The sequence below is a fragment of the Ursus americanus genome, chromosome 19 (genome assembly GCF_024610735.1).
Source record: "Ursus americanus isolate L20-20 chromosome 19, mUrsAme1.1.p, whole genome shotgun sequence".
NCBI classification, from domain to species: Eukaryota; Metazoa; Chordata; class Mammalia; order Carnivora; family Ursidae; genus Ursus; species Ursus americanus.
This window is the reverse complement of record NC_142145.1, coordinates 22,909,154-22,927,171: the sequence shown is the minus strand read 5'-3', so window position 1 is coordinate 22,927,171 and position 18,018 is coordinate 22,909,154. Positions and strand designations below refer to the sequence as shown.

The 18,018-nt window shown below is 37.5% G+C and overlaps 1 protein-coding gene across 3 annotated transcripts in view; it reads left to right on the top strand.

Annotated features, from left to right (window-relative positions):
* ME2 (malic enzyme 2) overlaps window positions 1-18,018 on the top strand; it is a 50,538-nt gene that overhangs the window by 13,075 nt on the left and 19,445 nt on the right. For 2 of the 3 annotated variants that reach the window (XM_045790118.2, XM_087869797.1), the window contains exons 3-10: window positions 3,965-4,098; window positions 9,142-9,291; window positions 11,357-11,432; window positions 12,551-12,712; window positions 13,025-13,128; window positions 15,305-15,414; window positions 15,729-15,826; window positions 16,143-16,256. In XM_045790118.2, the coding sequence (XP_045646074.1) occupies window positions 3,965-4,098; window positions 9,142-9,291; window positions 11,357-11,432; window positions 12,551-12,712; window positions 13,025-13,128; window positions 15,305-15,414; window positions 15,729-15,826; window positions 16,143-16,256 (948 nt within the window). The remainder of the gene's footprint in view (window positions 1-3,964; window positions 4,099-9,141; window positions 9,292-11,356; window positions 11,433-12,550; window positions 12,713-13,024; window positions 13,129-15,304; window positions 15,415-15,728; window positions 15,827-16,142; window positions 16,257-18,018) is intronic. The other variant, XM_045790119.2, reaches the window with a different exon arrangement.

Below are 18,018 nucleotides of genomic sequence, written 5' to 3'. Positions count from 1 at the left end.
TACACCTTCTTAATGGATTGACCTTTTTATCATTATAAAATGTCCTTCTCTTTGAACAATGTGTATTTCACAATCTATTTTGTTTGTTATTAATTTAGTCATTCCAGTTCTCTTTGGGTTACCATTTACGTGGTGTATCTTTTTCCATCCTTTTACTTTCTACTTAATTGTGTTTTGAATCAAAGTGTGTCTCCTGTAGACAGCATAAAATTGGATCATGTTCTCCGTCTTACCAATCCATGCCTTTTTATTGTAGATTTTAATTAATTTACATTATATAATGGTTGATAAGATACAGTTTATGTCTGTCATTTTGGTGTTGGTTTTCTAAAGGTCTTGTCTTTTTTGTTCCTCTATTTCTCCATTGTTCCCCTCCTTTGTGTTAAATTGATATTTTCTAGTATACCATACTCATTCCCTTGTCATTTTTCTACTGCCTTTTTCTGAGTTATTTTCTTAGTGGTTTGCCGTGGGGATTATAATTACCATCTTTATAACAGTCTGATTCAGATTGATTCCAACTTAATTTTAATAGTACATAGAAACTGTTCCTGTATAGTTCCAGCCTTTCCTTTTATCTGCTTTGTCATAAAAGTTATATGTTTATGCACTGTATGACCACCAATACAGATTTATAATTATTTCTTTATGTAGTTGTCTTTTAAGTCAAGTAGGAGAGATGAAGAGCTATAAACAAAAAAATATATTTATACTGACATTTATATTTACCTATATGGTGATCTTACGTGTGTTCTTTATTTCTTCATGTAGATTTGAGTTACTGTCTAGTGTCTTTATTTCAGCCTAAAGGACTCCCTTTGATATCCTTGTGAGACAGGCCTGCCAACAATAAGTTCTCTATTTTTATTTGAAAATATCTCAATTTCTTCTTCGTTTTTGGATAATTTTGTAAGGATTTAGAAATTCTTGGTTGACAGGTTTTTTTTTCTTTTCTTTTCTTTTTTTTTTTTTTTAAAGATTTTATTTATTTATTTGACAGAGATAGAGATAGCCAGCGAAGAGAGGGAACACAAGCAGGGGGAGTGGGAGAGGAAGAAGCAGGCTCCTAGCGGAGGAGCCTGATGTGGGGCTCGATCCCACAATGCCGGGATCACGCCCTGAGCTGAAGGCAGACGCTTAACCGCTGTGCCACCCAGGCGCCCTGACAGGTTTTTTTTTTTTTTCTTTCAGCATTATATGTCATCCTACTGCCTTATGGCCTCTGTGGTTTCTGTTAAGAAATTAGCTGTTCCTCTTTTTGAGGATACCCTGTACATGATGGGTGACTTCTCTCTGCTTTTAAGTTTCTTCTTTTGTCTTTTAACAGTTTGAATATGATGTGTTTAGGTGTAGATCTCTTTGAGTTTTTTTCTGATTGGAGCTGTTGAGCTTCTAGGATGTGTGCTTCTTCCAGGGGTAATGTTTCTCATTGGTTTGAGAAGCTTTTGGCCATTATTTCTTCAAATATTCTTTTGTCCTTTTCTCTCTTTGCCTTCTGGGACTCCTGTTAGGCATACACTGGCACAGTTGATGGTATCCCACAGGTCTCTGAGGCTCTGTTCATATTTACTCATTGCTTTTTCTTTCTGTTTCTCAGACTGGATAATCTCAATTGACTTTTCTTTATGTTTGCCAATCCTTTCTTCCACCTGCTCAAATCTGCTGTTCAGCCCCTCTGAATTTTTTTATTTCAGTTACTGTACTTTGAATTCCAGAATTTCTGCATTTGGTTCTTTTTTATATGTTTTCATTGATATTCTGTAGTTAGTGGGATATCATTCTTATACTTCCCTTTAGTTCTTTAGATGTGATGTCTTTTAGTACTTTGAACATATTTAAAATCCCTAAAGTCTTTGTTTAGTTAGTATAATGGTTGACCTTCCTCAGGGACAGTTTCTATTAACTACCCTTTTTCCTGTGTATGAGTCAGCTTTGTGTTTTTGCATGCCTTAAAATTTTTTGTTGAGAACTGGACATATTCAATAATGTCGCTGTTCTGGAAACCAGATATTCCTCTCAGGGTTTGTTGTATTGCTGTTGTCTATTTAGTGACATTTCTGAACTAATTCTTTTAATGTGTGTAAAGTATAATTGAACTACTTTTTAAAAGTCTTTATTCTTGTTTTGATATGCCCACTAAAGTCTGCTTTGTTAGCTTAGTGGTCAACTAATGATTAGACGGAGACTTAAATACCTAAGGGCTCTGTGTACCTGTTGGGGCATGCCTTTAGTACTCAGGCAGTTTACAACTACACATCAGCCCTACACAGAGCCTCAAGGTTAACCAGAGGTGGGAGCTAAGGGCCTTCCCAAGTCTTTTCTAGACTTGCCTATAGCTCATGGTGACTATCTAGAATCTTAGGAATATGTCAAGCTTTCAAATTCCCATCTACCCTGTGGACATTTTGTTCCTCAGCTTTTCTTTTGCAGCTTTTTGGTTAGTCTATTGTTTGCTGTTATCCACTGCCTCAGACAGCTGCCATGTTAAATAATTACCTCTGATTGTTTTCAACAAGCTCTTCTGGAGAAAAAGCTGTTCACACGGGGTACTCCAAATCTGATTAAATAAAGACAGCCTTGCAAGTGGGGTCTTCCACCAAACCACCAGACAGGTCAAATAATGGCAAATTTCCTGAGTATGGGGCTTTAGAATTATCTCCGGCCTCCCTTTAGTAGCTGCCAGGCTCTGTTTTTCAAAGTGATTGTTTCATAGTGATTGCTATTTTCTAGGCTACAGGGGGCTGAGGAGGGAAGCATAGGAATAAGACAAATAAAAATGTCATAAAACTTGCTGTTCTTATGAGAATTCAGTTGTTTTTCTTGAATAAAATGTTCCCTGATTGCTGAAGCCTTTGGTTAGTTTCCAGAATTCTGAAGAAGTTTATTCTGATCACTTGGCCAGTGTTCTTTTTGCTTTTATAGAGGAAAAGATTTGGGAAGTCCTTACTCTGGCATTTTCACTGACATCACTTCTATGAAAAGAATTTAACACACAACTGAGTATCAGAAATTGGAAAAGATTTTCTTATGATAAATGTCTTCCTAAGTATCATTGCTTCCTTTGCCCTCTTCAGCTCAGCCTCACCTTTTTCTAGCGAGGGTAGCTTCTGTCATCACTTTGGTCTGTGTTCTTTCAAGCTGTAGTCTGTTAATTTCATTTCTAATGTATGCATGCAACTGTGTATAATATGTACTTTATGGGGGTTTTCTGAACACAACAGTCAATAGTGAGTATGTTTGATTTGCAGCTTGCTTTATTTTCTTAACTATGTGTCTGGGAGATACTTCTACATAATTGGAGATCTGTGTTTAAGTGTATGGTATTTCATGGTATGGAAATACCATGGGTTCTTTAACTGTTCCGTAATTGATGGGCTTTTAGTTAGTTTGTAATAGTCAAGAGAACTAGAAACAGTACTATAACTAATTTTTTTGTATATGCCTCCTTATTTTATGTATGAATATTTCTCTAAGATGGCTGTCTAGAAGTAGTGTATGTACATTCAAATTTAAAAATATTTTTAAGTTGTTTTCTAAAAAACTAAAACCTGTTTACATTTCCAGCAATGGTATGTGAGAGTAACTCTTTTACCACACCCTTACCAATACTAGAGATCATCAGTCTTACAAATTTTTGACGGTCTGGGCAAAATGATATCTTAATGAGTTTTAAAAAATTTACATTTAGGGGCGCCTGGGTGGCGCAGTCGTTGGGCGTCTGCCTTCGGCTCAGGGCGTGATCCCGGCGTTCTGGGATCGAGTCCCACGTCAGGCTCCTCCGCTGGGAGCCTGCTTCTTTCTCTCCCACTCCCCCTGCTTGTGTTCCCTCTCTCGCTGGCTGTCTCTGTCAAATAAATAAAATCTTTAAAAAAAAAAAAAAAATTTACATTTAAATTACATTTTGCAGGATAGCACCATTGCAACCTCAGTAAGCAATAATTTTTCATCTTTTTCTCCTTTTTAGGGAATGGCATTTACATTACAAGAACGACAAATGCTTGGTCTTCAAGGACTTCTACCTCCCAAAATAGAGACACAAGATATTCAAGCTTTACGATTTCATAGAAACGTGAAAAAATTGAATGGCCCTTTGGAAAAGTAAGAGTTGTTTAGATGTTTAGTTCTTTATTGATGCTCTGATGAGAAAAATTAGGAGCATTATGGTTATTATTGTGTAAGAAATATGCAGTCTTATAATGAAGTTTGTGTTTAGGCAGTTAACTATTATTTTTATAGTGATTATGTTTCCTTTATTTCACCGAATACTTGTGTTCACTATTGTAAAATTTAGCAGAAATCTGTTTTTTAAGCTTAAAATCAGAGAGCATTTCAGGCTTCAATGGACTGTTAGAAGCAGAGTATCATCTGATTTGTACCCTTTCTATTCAACAACTTTATTAATCCTGTATTTTGTGTGTGCCACTGTACTAGCCGCTGAGGTTGTAAAGTAGGTAAAGGATAGCTGACAATTTAATATATCGTCCAATCCAGGGAAGTGAAAAAGAGAAATAAATGAAACTGTCCCAGGCAAACTAGAATGTATTGCCACCCCAGTAACACCCAGCCCTGCCTTCTAGAAGCTTATCAATAGTTATATTGTGATCATCATTGTACTCTATATGGCAGTGTGCAGAACAATGAGAAAAAGGAATATGCAGAGGATATTCTGAAAGCACAAATAGGGCTCCTAGCCGAACTTAGGGAGTCCATTAAAGCTTCCTAGAGGAAGTGATACCTGAGCTGATTTTTAAACAGTATGTTACAGGTGGCAGGTAAAATGAGAAAGAAGGGCAAGGTATTCTGCATAAAGGGATCAGTCTGAATGCAGAATTAAAAATACCTTTTTGGGTTTGTTAAGTACAGGAGATTGTTTGATGACAGGTGAGAGTGGTTTCTTTGATCTGATGGGGCAAAAGGAAGAGTACAATAGACTGAGAAATGATTGAGATGAAAGGAAATGCAGACTCTTTCAAGAAGTTAGGTAAGGGGATAGGAAAGATGCTGAAGAGTAAGTAAAGCAAGACTTGGATTTATAGTCCTGTTTGGGGATTATATTTGAGGTGGTATATTTCAGGCTAGGAGAAAATTAAAGGTGCTTGCGCTGTGAGGAATGAGCCCAGAAGAAAGGGTAATTGATAGAACAAGATCCCAGAGAATGGAAAGGGACATATAGTCAAGTGCAAAAGTAGAGCTCATAGGGTCAAATGCAAAGATAGAGAGCATTGGGTTGAGTGCAGAGGTAGAGGCTGGCCTTGAACAAGAAAAAAGAACAGCTCATTCTCTAAGGCAAGAGCGAAGATAAAATACAGGCACAGGTAAGGGTAAACTATGCAGCTGGTAGAGCAGCGCTTGGAGATCTCATCCCACCCGATGACCTTGGTTTTCTCTATGATGTAGAATATGAAGGTCGTGGCTAAGATTTATAAAGGCCAAGCCGAGGTTAAATAAAATTGGTAAGGAGAGTGATAAATGTTCAGAACAGCCATTTATTTATTTATTTATTTATTTATAGAGAATTCTTTTATTTTAAAAAAAATTTTTTAAGTAATTTTTTATTATGTTATGTTAGTCACCATACAGTATATCCTTAGTTTTCGATGTAGTGTTCCATGATTTGTCATACACAAATAATGAATCACAGAACAGCCATTTAGCCAAAAGTGAATCTAAACAAGGACAGATTAAAGGCATGGGTAGGCCCGGAAGGCCTAGTGGCATAGTCTTGTTTGTATTGATGCCATTCTGCCCAGCAATGTTATTTTTTCCACAGAAAAGGTGAAATGTAACAATAATTCAGGTTTGGGGTTTGCTGAGCTAGCAAAGATGCTACATTAATTCATTCAGCTAATATTCATTCAAGGCTCTTATGTGCCAACCATTATTTTAAGCTCTAGAACTACAAAAATGAGAAATTCCAGCCCTTGCCTTCCGAGAGTTCATGGCCGGAAGAGACAGACACTGTGGCAGGGTAGTGCACTGATAAAGCTGCGGGCGTGTTCCACAATGGTGAAGATTTGTTGAGAGTGAGAGGCTTGATCGTGGGATCCAGAGTAGGGAAAGAAGAGATGCCAGGAGGGGACCTAATAGAACAGGAGAAAATGAAGCGATCCAGGAGCCAGAGATCTCCCTAAGAACTGTGAAGCGGGCCATTGTATAGCTAGCCAAAGGGGAGAGGGTTGTGATCAGAGTACTGCGTTAGTGGCATTCAAGATTTCTGAGCTGTAACAATCCTCGGTGGAGACAAGATTCAGTGGGAAGCATTCAGTTCAGTGACCAAAGTGAAATGAAGGTGAAAGTGAATCACATGTGCCTGATAGTTCATCGTCATCTGTTCTTGACATCTCTGCTGTCTGTTTCATAAAGCTGTTCAATCTTAATTGTTTTCTTCCTTAGCCTGAGGAGCGATCTTCTTCCCTTTACCACCTACTGGTATTATTTCTACCTGCAGTAACTACATAGAAAATATTATTCCTCTTACAAATAGAATCACTTCTCCCTATTTATTCATCAAATATTTGCACACCATTTACATTCCATTTACTTTGCCAGATACTGGAAATACAGACTTCTATAAGGCAATAGTCCCTAGCTCATGGTATCATCCAGGCTAGAGGGAAGACAAAGTCAGGAAGTGGAGTGAGAATCGCAGAAGTAGGAGTAGGGTGCTGAGGGACCTGAAAACAGGAAAATCTGTGTATGTATGTGTGGTGCGGGAGGGGAACGGGCAGAAAGGGAGAGCGTGCCACCTGTGTTACATTCGGGGGGTGTAAGTATGGGACTGTGCATGGATAGAGGGTGTTCCAGGCAAAGGGTGCCTTGTATATAGCAACACTAAGGTAAGAGATGTGTGCATTTGAGAAACTGAAGTAAGTTCAGTAGGAAGATGAGGCTAGAAAGTAGGCAGAGGTCTTAACTATCTTAGAAGCATAAGCTTATTTAATGGGTGTTCGGAAGGCATTTAAGGAGAATAGAAATGGACAGAGTTATTTTTTTTAAAGAGAAGAATAGATTGGAGCAGGGGGCAAAATTGTGTATATAAAAACTAGTTAGAAAGTTCTTGAGGTGTGGCGCATAGGTGGCTCAGTCAGTAAAGCATTCAACTCTTGATTTCAGCTCATGATCTCAGGGTTATGAGATTGAGCCCTGAGTTGGGCTCCATTGCTGGTGCGGAGCCTGCTTAAGATTCTCTCTCCTCCCTCTGCCCCCACCTGAAAGAAAGAAAGAAAGAAAGAGAGAGAGAGAGAGAGAAAGAAAGAAAGAAAGAAAGAAAGAGAGAGAGAGAAAGAAAGAAAAAGAAAGAAAGAAGAAAGAAAAGAAAGAAAGGGAAGGAAGGAAGGAAGGAAGGAAAAGAAAGAAAAAGAAACAAAAAGAAAAGAAAGAAAGTTCTTGAGGTAGCCCAGGTGAGAAATGATGCTGGCTTGGACAGGATGAGGATGGAGGGGAGATATAGGTATATTTGAAAATTATTTAGCAGGTGGACACTGTAGGTCTTTTTGATTTATTAGACTAAGGTAAGACAGAGTGGGAGAGGAAGAAATCAAGAATGGGATCTCAGATTCCCATTTGGTCAGATGATAACAGGAGGAGAGACAAGTTTGAGTAAAAAGTAGTGAGTCTGTTTTATACATATTTAATTCAAGGTGATCACTGGCTTTTTTCTTTTTCTTTTTAATAGTGGAAGCATCTACGGCTTTTCTTTTTTAAGTTCATTTATTTTATTTTATTTTTTAGTTCTCTCTATACCCAACATCAAACTCACAACCCCGAGATCAAGAGTCATACACTCTTCTGACTGAGCCAGCCAAGTGACCTGTCACTGGTTTTTTCAAGTCAACATTTCCCAGTTTTCTAAGCTTTATTCTTGAAAAGCCATTATTTATATATGTATACGAACTGACCATTGCCTTTGTGGAACCTCTGCGCTCTATATAGACCTTATAATGCCTTTAAGCTACTGGATTCTAACTCCACAAGGACAGGGGTCACTTCTTTTTTTTTTTTTTTTTTAATTTTTATTTTGTTATATTAGTCACCATACAGTACATCCCCAGTTTTTGATGCAATGTTCCATGATTCTTTATTTGCATGTAACACCCAGTGCACCATGGAATATGTGCCCTCCTTAATACCCATCACTGGCCCATCCCAATCCCCCCCTCCCCTCTGAAGCCCTCAGTTTGTTTCCCTGAGTCCACAGTCTCTCATGGTTCATTCCCCTTTCTGTTTACCCCCCCTTTCATTCTTCCCCAGGGGTCACTTCTTTTTTTTTTTTTTTTAAGATTTTATTTATTTATTCGACAGAGATAGAGACAGCCAGCGAGAGAGGGAACACAAGCAGGGGGAGTGGGAGAGGAAGAAGCAGGCTCATAGCTGAGGAGCCTGATGTGGGGCTTGATCCCATAACGCCGGGATCACGCCCTGAGCCAAAGGCAGACGCTTAACCGCTGTGCCACCCAGGCACCCCCCAGGGGTCACTTCTTATATCCTGGGAATCTAAGTAGCGCCTGGCACATAGTATATAGTAAATATTTGAATGAATGCCACTTTATTTTGCTTTCATATTTACATGTCAATCACCTTGAAAGTTATTTCCTTAAGAGTAGGGTGGTCTAATGGTAGTCTTTGCATTTCTAGTGGCTGGTATAGAGCCTGACTCATAGTAAGGGCTGAGTAAATGTTAGCTCTTGTTTCTTTTTTTTTTTAAAGATTTTATTTATTTATTCAACAGAGATAGAGACAGCCAGCGAGAGAGGGAACACAAGCAGGGGGAGTGGGAGAGGAAGAAGCAGGCTCATAGTGGAAGAGCCTGATGTGGGGCTCGATCCCGTAATGCCGGGATCACGCCCTGAGCCGAAGGCAGACGCCCAACCACTGTGCCACCCAGGCGCCCCAGCTCTTGTTTCTGCTGTTCTCCTTCTCCTCCTCCTCTTCTTCGTTATCATCATCTACCATTTAAGTACATTTTTATTTTTGTTAATTTTTGTCCTTGGTGTTAAATAATGATAATTTAGGGTTTTGTTTTCTGGTAGGGAGGGAAGTCCTTAGTTTTAGATGTTTACATATAACTTCTAATCCTAAAGGCCAAAACTTCGAGTGTAAAAGCTGACTGATGTAGACATTATTTACTATGCTTAATTTCAGATACATCTATATAATGGGAATACAAGAAAGAAATGAGAAATTGTTTTATAGAATTCTGCAAGATGATATTGAAAGTCTGATGCCAATTGTATACACACCAACAGTGGGTCTTGCCTGCTCCCAATATGGACACATCTTTAGAAGACCTAAGTAAGGCTTATTTTTAAAGATATATTTGTAAATGGTTATTATATAGGAAAAATAGCACTCACTAACACCTCTTACGTTTCTCTTTTATGTATTACAGTCTTAATGTCAATCACATTTCCCACCTCGCAAAAGCTTAATTTGGACAAAAAGGAGTTAATAAAAACCCAGCATGTTCATATCTTGTTTTTGTAGAAATGGCAACATTCATTCCTAACCTTCTGCAAGTTATTATGATTGGTAAAAGAATCGTGCATTTCTGTACAAAAAAAAGGAGGGGGCACTCTTAATTTTGGTGGCAGGTTCTCCAGAGTTATCATTAATATCAGTTTGACAATCTGCCCAAATTAAAAGATTCTACTTTTTTGTAGGCTTTAATTTCTGTAGTTTATTCTGTTTTATGACTTTCCCCAAATTTTAATTTCATATAGTTCTAGCACCTCAAATATTGTAAATAGAAAGAGTATGGGAATGGGCATCTACTTAAGTCTTTCCGTAAGTCACTTTCTGCCTCTGAATCTGTTTTCTTGTAAAATAGGAATGCTAGTACCTATTAAAGAGGAACCGAGAAGGTCAGATGAGGAACTGATGGGACAATTCTTTGTAAACTTAAGATTAATTTGTGTTTTCTTTTCACATTCCTCTAATGTATTAGCATTTTCAACAGTCCTCACACCTTCCTGTCTTTCTTACATACTGATACAAATGAAGACCTTCAGACGATGCATGATAGCATTGATCTTCACTCTGCCCTCATCTAGCCTAGTGGCTTTCAGAATTTAATGTGTGTGCAAAACACCTCTGGGACTTAAAATGTTGATCCATGCCAACCTTCCTCTCCCTCCCCTTCCCAAGATTCTAATGAAAAAGAAAGGTGTGGAGGTCTGGATTTTAATGAACATGGTTGGTGACAGTATTGCAGGTGTTCCCTGGAAGACACTTTGAGAACACTGTCTGTTCTGTGTGCTGCCATCAATTAATGTGTATTAAACATTTGTTAAGCTAACCCAGCTGTTCAGCTCTTTTATAGTTTATTTTTCATTCAGAATAGTGGTTCTCAATCCACATTAAAGGACAAAGAGAAACTTAAAAATTTATTTATGCCTGGGCCCCACTTAGATTCTGGTTTAGTCAATCTGGAGTTGAGCCCCCATGTAGGTGTTTCATAAAAGTTCCTGGTGTAGTTCTGATGGGTACCCAGCGCTCAGAAAGGACATGAAGCATAAAGAACATGGCTTTGGGGTGAGGGCAGATACTGTGTTTTTTACATAGAAGATGGTCAGTAAATCTTGATCTAAACTCCAGGTCAGTTAAATCAGAATTTCTGGGGGTGGGACCCCTGGCATTTTTTTAAAAGCCCATCAGATGATCCTATGATGTAGCTATGGTTGAGAAACTATTTAAACTGATTTGAGTTAGGAGAGTAATGCCAAGTTGAGAAAGTTAAGTGTAAGAACCAGTTTGAAGGCACTGGGGGCCTGTTGGACTTCATCTCTACCCAACCCATTTTCTACGACCTATGTTTCTCCCCTGCCCCTTCTTCCTTCCTCTCTTCCTTTTTAAAAATCTGGATGATTTATCTCAACCAGATAACAATATACAGTGTGTTTAAAATAACTTTTCACTTTTTCCTAATGCTTCAAGGACATTCTCTTTTGTGTGAAGTTACTATACTTTTCTTCTTTCCCTTCTTGCTCCTTCAAATTTTAGATTTTCAGTTTAAGTGCATTTTAATAGTAGTTTACATAGCTTTATTATGCTGTCCTGTGTTGGTGGTTTATTTTTATACTGCATTCTACCAGAGGTGTATCGAGTTTCTTCTTGGATAAAACGATCATGTCATTTAATAATGATCTTTGTTGCAGCTACTGTGTGAGCAATGCAATTACAGTTTGGAGTAGTTGAAAATATTTGAAAATAATCCAGTGTGATTTAGCTAAATCTGCTTGGAAATGATACTATGTCTTGATGTTTTATTAAAATATCTAAATATTCCAGTTGTGAGCAAAAACTTAGGAGAAAACAAAAAACTGTTGTGAAATGCAAAGGTGTTTTTGTTCTGTTGCAGGGGATTATTTATTTCAATCTCAGACAGAGGTCATGTTAGATCAATTGTGGATAACTGGCCAGAAAATCATGTTAAGGTACTACTAATAGCACAACCTTCCTCTTCATAATCTTTTTTTTTTCCTTCTTTGTAAGTTATCTCTGAATTTCCAAGAATAGTTTTCATTGTTGCTGTGATTTATTTTGCACTTGCATACATGCAGATTTAGTGCTCTGAGGAGATCATGATAGTAATAATTGCAAAATGGGTCACCAGTACAGAGTTCGACTCTGGTAACAAAACGGGAGTTAGTTCACAAGGTGAACCTCTCACTGTTGATCCCATTGGTGTTTCTTGCATTCTCTGTGTTCCTTTTCTGTTTCTATTAATATGATTCTAGGTAGAGAAAACACATTAAAATGTCATGAAAACTTTCATTTTGGTGGGTGGTGAGAAGATTTATGACATCTTTTTTCTTCAAAGTCTCAGATAGATTTAGATCCTTAAGCAAATATAAAACTCTTAGAGTTTCAAATGTAATAAATATAAATCTTGGCCTATCTGGCTGTCTTTCATAAAATAAAACCTTGTGATTTACCTAAGATCTTTTGGCAGGCTTTAGTGCTTGTTACAGGCAGTAATCCTACTTGCCTTTATAACATGTCTTCCTCACCAAAATAATCTTTGATGAATAATCATGAATTCTAATAATCTAGAAAAAATTTGGCCAGATAATTAAACTCATATCATCTTCAAACCTTGTAGATAGGTGTATTTTTTAATTTTAGATCTACCCCCCCCCACACTATTGTTAAGGTGTTTCTTGTTTGGCCTCAGTTATTATGTGAAAGCAGCATATTGTTCATTTCTAACCTTGTTTTTCTCTTCTAGTTAATCTCTATCAGAAGTTTGCCTGCCTTTCCCTCATTTAGTTTTGTGAAGATACATAAGTTGATCCTCCAGTCAGAGACACTCTGTTTCTAAACCAAACACAAAGGGAAATCAGATCTAGTTCATCTTTATTTTACACCGAGATTCCAGAAATCCTAGAATTTTAAATATGCTTGGTTGGTTTACTTTGGAAGTTAGTCAAGAAACAATTTTATTTTTAAAAGTGAGAGTGAAAATACATGAAGAGGATCTTTTTTCGAATGCTTTTTAGTACCCCACTTTTGACAACTTTTAATTTATATATATATATTTTTTGTAATTAAGGCTGTTGTGGTGACCGATGGAGAGAGAATTCTGGGTCTTGGAGATCTGGGTGTCTATGGAATGGGAATCCCAGTAGGAAAACTGTGTTTGTATACAGCGTGTGCAGGAATACGGCCTGATAGATGCCTGCCTGTGTGTATTGATGTAGGAACTGATAATCCAGTGAGTAAACCCATTTTCCCCCTTTGATCTTCCTCCCATATTTAAAAAACAAAAGTTTTACTACAACCTTCTTTTGAAGATAATATAAGATGGGAAAATTTTGTGATTAAAGTTAGTCTTTGTCTTAAACTGTGCTTTTATTTATACAAATAACAGTAAATTAAGTCTGTTAAGAGTTTCTTGAAGGAAATGTAGTAAGGTTTTAAAAATTACATTAGTAATTTTTTATTTTGCAATTTTTTTATAGAATATGTTTAAGCTGGTTATGTAATAACAAAATGATTTTATTTTTACATTTGGTCTTTTTTATAGTCACTCTTAAAAGATCCATTTTACATGGGCTTATATCAGAAAAGAGATCGATCACAACGTTATGATGACCTGATTGATGAGTTTATGAAAGCCATTACTGACAGGTATTTTTTTTTTTAAGTTTGAGTAAATGAAAGCGTCTTTAATTAATAAAAGAAAGGAACCACAGTTTTGTTTTTCTTTATCACTTTTGTAGATGCATAGAGGGAGATTACATTTTTGAGAGCTTGGGTTCTGTCCTGCCTGCTTAGATGTGCTGATACTTGTGACAGCCTTTGTATTTTGCCTTGCTCTCCTGAGTTGTCTGACCTCTTGTGGGAAGTCTGCACTCCCCGCTCCTGCCAGATCCTCACTGTTCAGTTCTCGCAGCCCTTGGCATCTGGGCTTCCTTCTACCATTCCTGGGACTCTTTGCAGCTTTCATGTTTAGAATTCACTGACCATTGATCCTCGTCTCTCTCCATTTCTGCGGCATCTGATCAGGTTTTCTACTTCTTCATCTTTGAACTTCTGTCTTCTCTTAACTACTAAAAGGCTTTCCTAGCTTGGTGTTTCTCCCACCTCTTTCTGTCTTTGTCATCTTCACTGGTTCTTCTTTCTCACTTTTATTAAATGGGGATGAATCCATAGTTCTCTTCTCTTTGAGCATGTAAGCTATGGTTTTATGCATGTGACTCCTAAACCCATGAAAACCCATCTCTAGTCCAGCTTCTCTCCGAGGCCAACATACAGAATCCTCCACCTAGACATTCTGTTTCTCCTTCATGTTCGTGTCCAAAATAACCCCTTCCCTTAGCAAACTGCCCATCTTCTGTTTAGCCGGCCTCTATTAATGGCAGCAACATTCACACTCTGGCCAAAACTTTGCTCTTAATATTATCTTTGACTTTTCCTCCTTCTCCATCAACCCTCTACAGAGTCCGTCAGTCCTCAGACCCAGATGGTACCACCACTTACATGCCTCAGAGATACATCTCCTCTTCTCCATTGCCACAGCCTTTCTGCAGATCTTCCTTTCCCTCCGGGATGCTTCTAAACCTGCCTCCAATATCTCTCCTCTCCATTTCATCTCCACCTTACCTCCATGTTAATCTTTTAAAAATGTGCACTTCATCATGTCGTTCTATTGCTTGAAATCTCTCAGTGGTTCCCTGTTGTCATAGGGTAAAGTCCAAACTCTTCATGATCCAACTTGGCCCTAGTTTTTACATTGCTTGTACATAGAAGATACTAGAAAATTAATGCCTTTTCAGAGTCAAAGTTGACTTATCTAAAACTAAACTTTTCATCTTCGCAGAAATTGCCATCTCCTCCCTTCCCTCCCTACCTTGGACAATCAAACAGTATCTTCTTAGTCATCCAGATTGCCCTGGCACTTGAACAGCGTTTCGCTTACGTCTCAGGAGGTCCTCATCAAGTTCTGTTTGTTCATTCTAATGTCTCATAATTGTCCCTTTAACTTCCCATGGCTTCTCCTTCAGATTTCTTGTCCCCTTACCATAGGAGCCTCCTAGGTGCTTCTCCACACACCAGTATGGACTGCATATCACTCACAGGTCTGTCCTTCCTAAAGAGTCTTTCCTTCCCTGAAGCCTTCAGCGATTCTACACTGGATACAGAATAAAGTCCCCATTCCCTAATTTTGCGTTCAAGAGTCTCCCTTATCTGGCCCCAACCTGCCTTAACCACCTTCTCCTTATCCTTTCATATAAACCCTGAAATATATACCCTACTGTTGAAATTCAGGGTCACCAAAATACACCTTGCTTTTCTTCCTACCTCTTTACTTTTTGTTCTTTCAGGGCCCAAATAAAGTCTTTTTTCCTTTTCAAGCCTTCCCTTACCCCAGCTCACTAAGATGATTGGGGTCTTTTTTTGAATGCCAATGAACTCCTACAGAAATTATTTTTTAACCTCTTATTTAATATATACTTTCTTATGTTGCTGTTTAACTGCTAATATAATAAGAATACACATATCAAATATATACTTTATGATACTCTGATAAAAGTATCTTTCTTTTTAGGAAGTTATTTCATGCTTATATATGCTGGGCAACCTTGTAGGCACTTGGAAATAGTTTATACCATAAATTTTTCTGATTGAGTAATAGATTTCTGCATCTCAACCCCAGTTTTTATAGCTCTGAAAATTGCCAGGTGGCCTTAAATGGACTAACATGATACATTATTTTTAAATGGGATCATAAGGAATATTAGACAGGAAAGCTGTTTAATAATGGTATTTTCAACACAGCCATTATGGATTTTGCTGTTTTTAGATATGGACAGAACACACTTATTCAGTTTGAAGACTTTGGAAATCATAATGCGTTCAGGTTCTTGAGAAAATATCGAGAAAAGTATTGTACCTTCAATGATGATATTCAAGGTAAAGCAAAAAGAAAACCTTAGGGTTTTGATCCCTACCTTCTTTAAATATTTTTAATCTGCCCATTTTTTATTTTAAAAAAATCTTTATTTTGGGGGGTGCCTGGCTGGCTCAGTTGGTTGAGTCTTGATTTTGGTTCAGGTCATGATCTCAGGGTCATGAGTTCAGGCCCTGCATTGAGCTCTGCACTCAGTGGAAAGTCTGCTTGAGATTCTTTCCTTCTCCCCCTCTCCCCCTGCCCCGTTTGTGAGCTCTCTCTCTCTCTCTCTCCAAAATAAATAAATCATTTCAAAAAATCTTTATTTTTCCTACAGGGACAGCTGCAGTAGCTCTAGCAGGCCTTCTTGCAGCACAAAAAGTTATCGGCAAATCATTCTCAGAACACAAAATCTTATTCCTTGGAGCAGGAGAGGTAAGTTGTTGTAAACTTTTAGAATTTAAAACTAATACTCTCTTTTAGAATTGGAAAAATGAGACATAATGAGCTTCTAATTTTGTTGCGATCTTGTATGAATTGAAGATCTCTGTTGTAAAGTAGATCATTTAGAATATGTTTTGAGATAATACTGTGTTTAGAGAGGATATCACAAAGAATCAACTTTTGAGTGATTTGTTAGAGAATAAACCAAATATTCCTCGTAACATATAATTCTCATATATATAAAGTAATTCAAGCATTGTATTATACCCTCGTCTTTACTTTTTTTAATTTATGTTTTGTTGGACAGGCTGCTCTTGGAATTGCAAATCTCATAGTTATGGCTATGGTAGAAAATGGCCTTTCAGAAGAAGAGGCACAAAAGAAAATTTGGATGGTTGACAAGTTTGGTTTATTATTTAAGGTAAGGTATTTAAATTTTGGAGAAGCAGAAGAATGTTACAATGATACTTTTATTTTGACTTTTTAAAAAATATTATCAGTTCTTAAAATATTGTATCACACTGGACAATCCAGATTGTGCCATTTGGGGACGTTCCAGTATATTCTCAACAGAAATCCTCCAGTCTCCTTTTTGTCTTTTATAAAGACTCTTGCTTCATATTCAAGTCATAGTCTCCATGTTGGCACCAGACGTATTCTTTCTTGCTTTGTTCTCTGACTCTTGAGAGATCAAGTAATCATGCAAATAAGATTGTACTTGACCTTTCTAAAACTAGGTTTTTAATTGGAACTCAAACACTTCTTATTAAATTGTTAGCAAGACATCTGACATTTGAGCAGAAATTCCTTAACCTTTCAGAGATCATAATCCCTTGTAACAGTCTGAGAGAAATCCATGGACCCTTTCCTGAAGCCAGTTCATGGATTAATTTAGTATCCTTTGCACCTGCCTGCCTTCCTAGCATTGATTGCCATTTTTAGTAGCTTAAGAAATGGGTTATATCTTACACTGTGTAACACATTAGGTAATCCATTTCAGAGTTGAACTTATCCAGTACACAATGCTGTTGTATTTTTGCTGTATATAATGACATACAGCCGTTACTTGAAATATACCTCTTTGGAGCAAGCTTATTTCAACGTACTTTGTTTCAGTTATGCAAGCTTTTCTACTTAACTAGTACTTGCAACTGTTGGTACAAAAAATAAAATGAAAAAGTGTGTGAATGAAAAATCTTGAGTGCTTGAATTATACATAATTTAAAATAATAGTTTAAAATGTACCAGATATTGTGATAAGACTCTACAGGTATTATCTCATTTAATCTTCTCAAAAATTCTGTGAAGTTTTATAAATAAGGAAACTAAGGATATAAAAGGGCAGGTGACTTTTCCAAGGTCATCAGCTTATAAGTAGTGGACGTAAGAGTCACATCTAAGCAACCTGTGAAGCCAAGTGCTTGTATATAAGATACAAGGATTATAAACTTTGTACTTTTAGAAGGTTATTGGTAGAATACATATTTTTACTGGTATACAGTTTGGTGCTTCTTTTTTGTGGAGTTGGTTTTCACAAATGTTTTGTGTTTCTTTTTTGTATTTGTAACAAGTGAAATCTAGAATGAATATGCTGTTGGTTAGCATAAATGAGAATCCCTGTATATCTGCAAGTTAAGGGTGTATTTTTCTTTTAGGGTGTGTGAATAGCTTGACCTATGGGTTTAGGCATCTAGACTCTCCTGCTGACCCAAAACTGCCCTCCTTTTTGAGACTTTGAGAGTTTCCTGTTGAACCTACATATTGGAGTGCTGTGGTCCTCCTGGGGGCAAGCATAAGAAGCCACTGTTCTGAGAACCTGGATCTGTTGAGGCTATATGTCAGTCCTTTAATTGACTTCCCATCAACTGATGATGGTGTGGTGCTTTTCCCAGACCCTGCTAGTTACTTATCTGGGGTTACCCCAGAGTTTTGATGGAAAAATTCACCTCTGCAGTGGGGTCTTCTCTTTTGCCAAAATAAGGGTATGGATTTCTCAGCCTGGTTGGTTTTTTGCATTTGATACGTTTTTGACTGCTTTAAATTGTTGAGAAATTCTTCATTGTTATAGTTTGTCAATATGTTTCCTGGCCAAGGGGCGCCTGGGTGGCACAGCGGTTAAGCGTCTGCCTTCGGCTCAGGGCGTGATCCTGGCGATCTGGGATCGAGCCCCACATCAGGCTCTT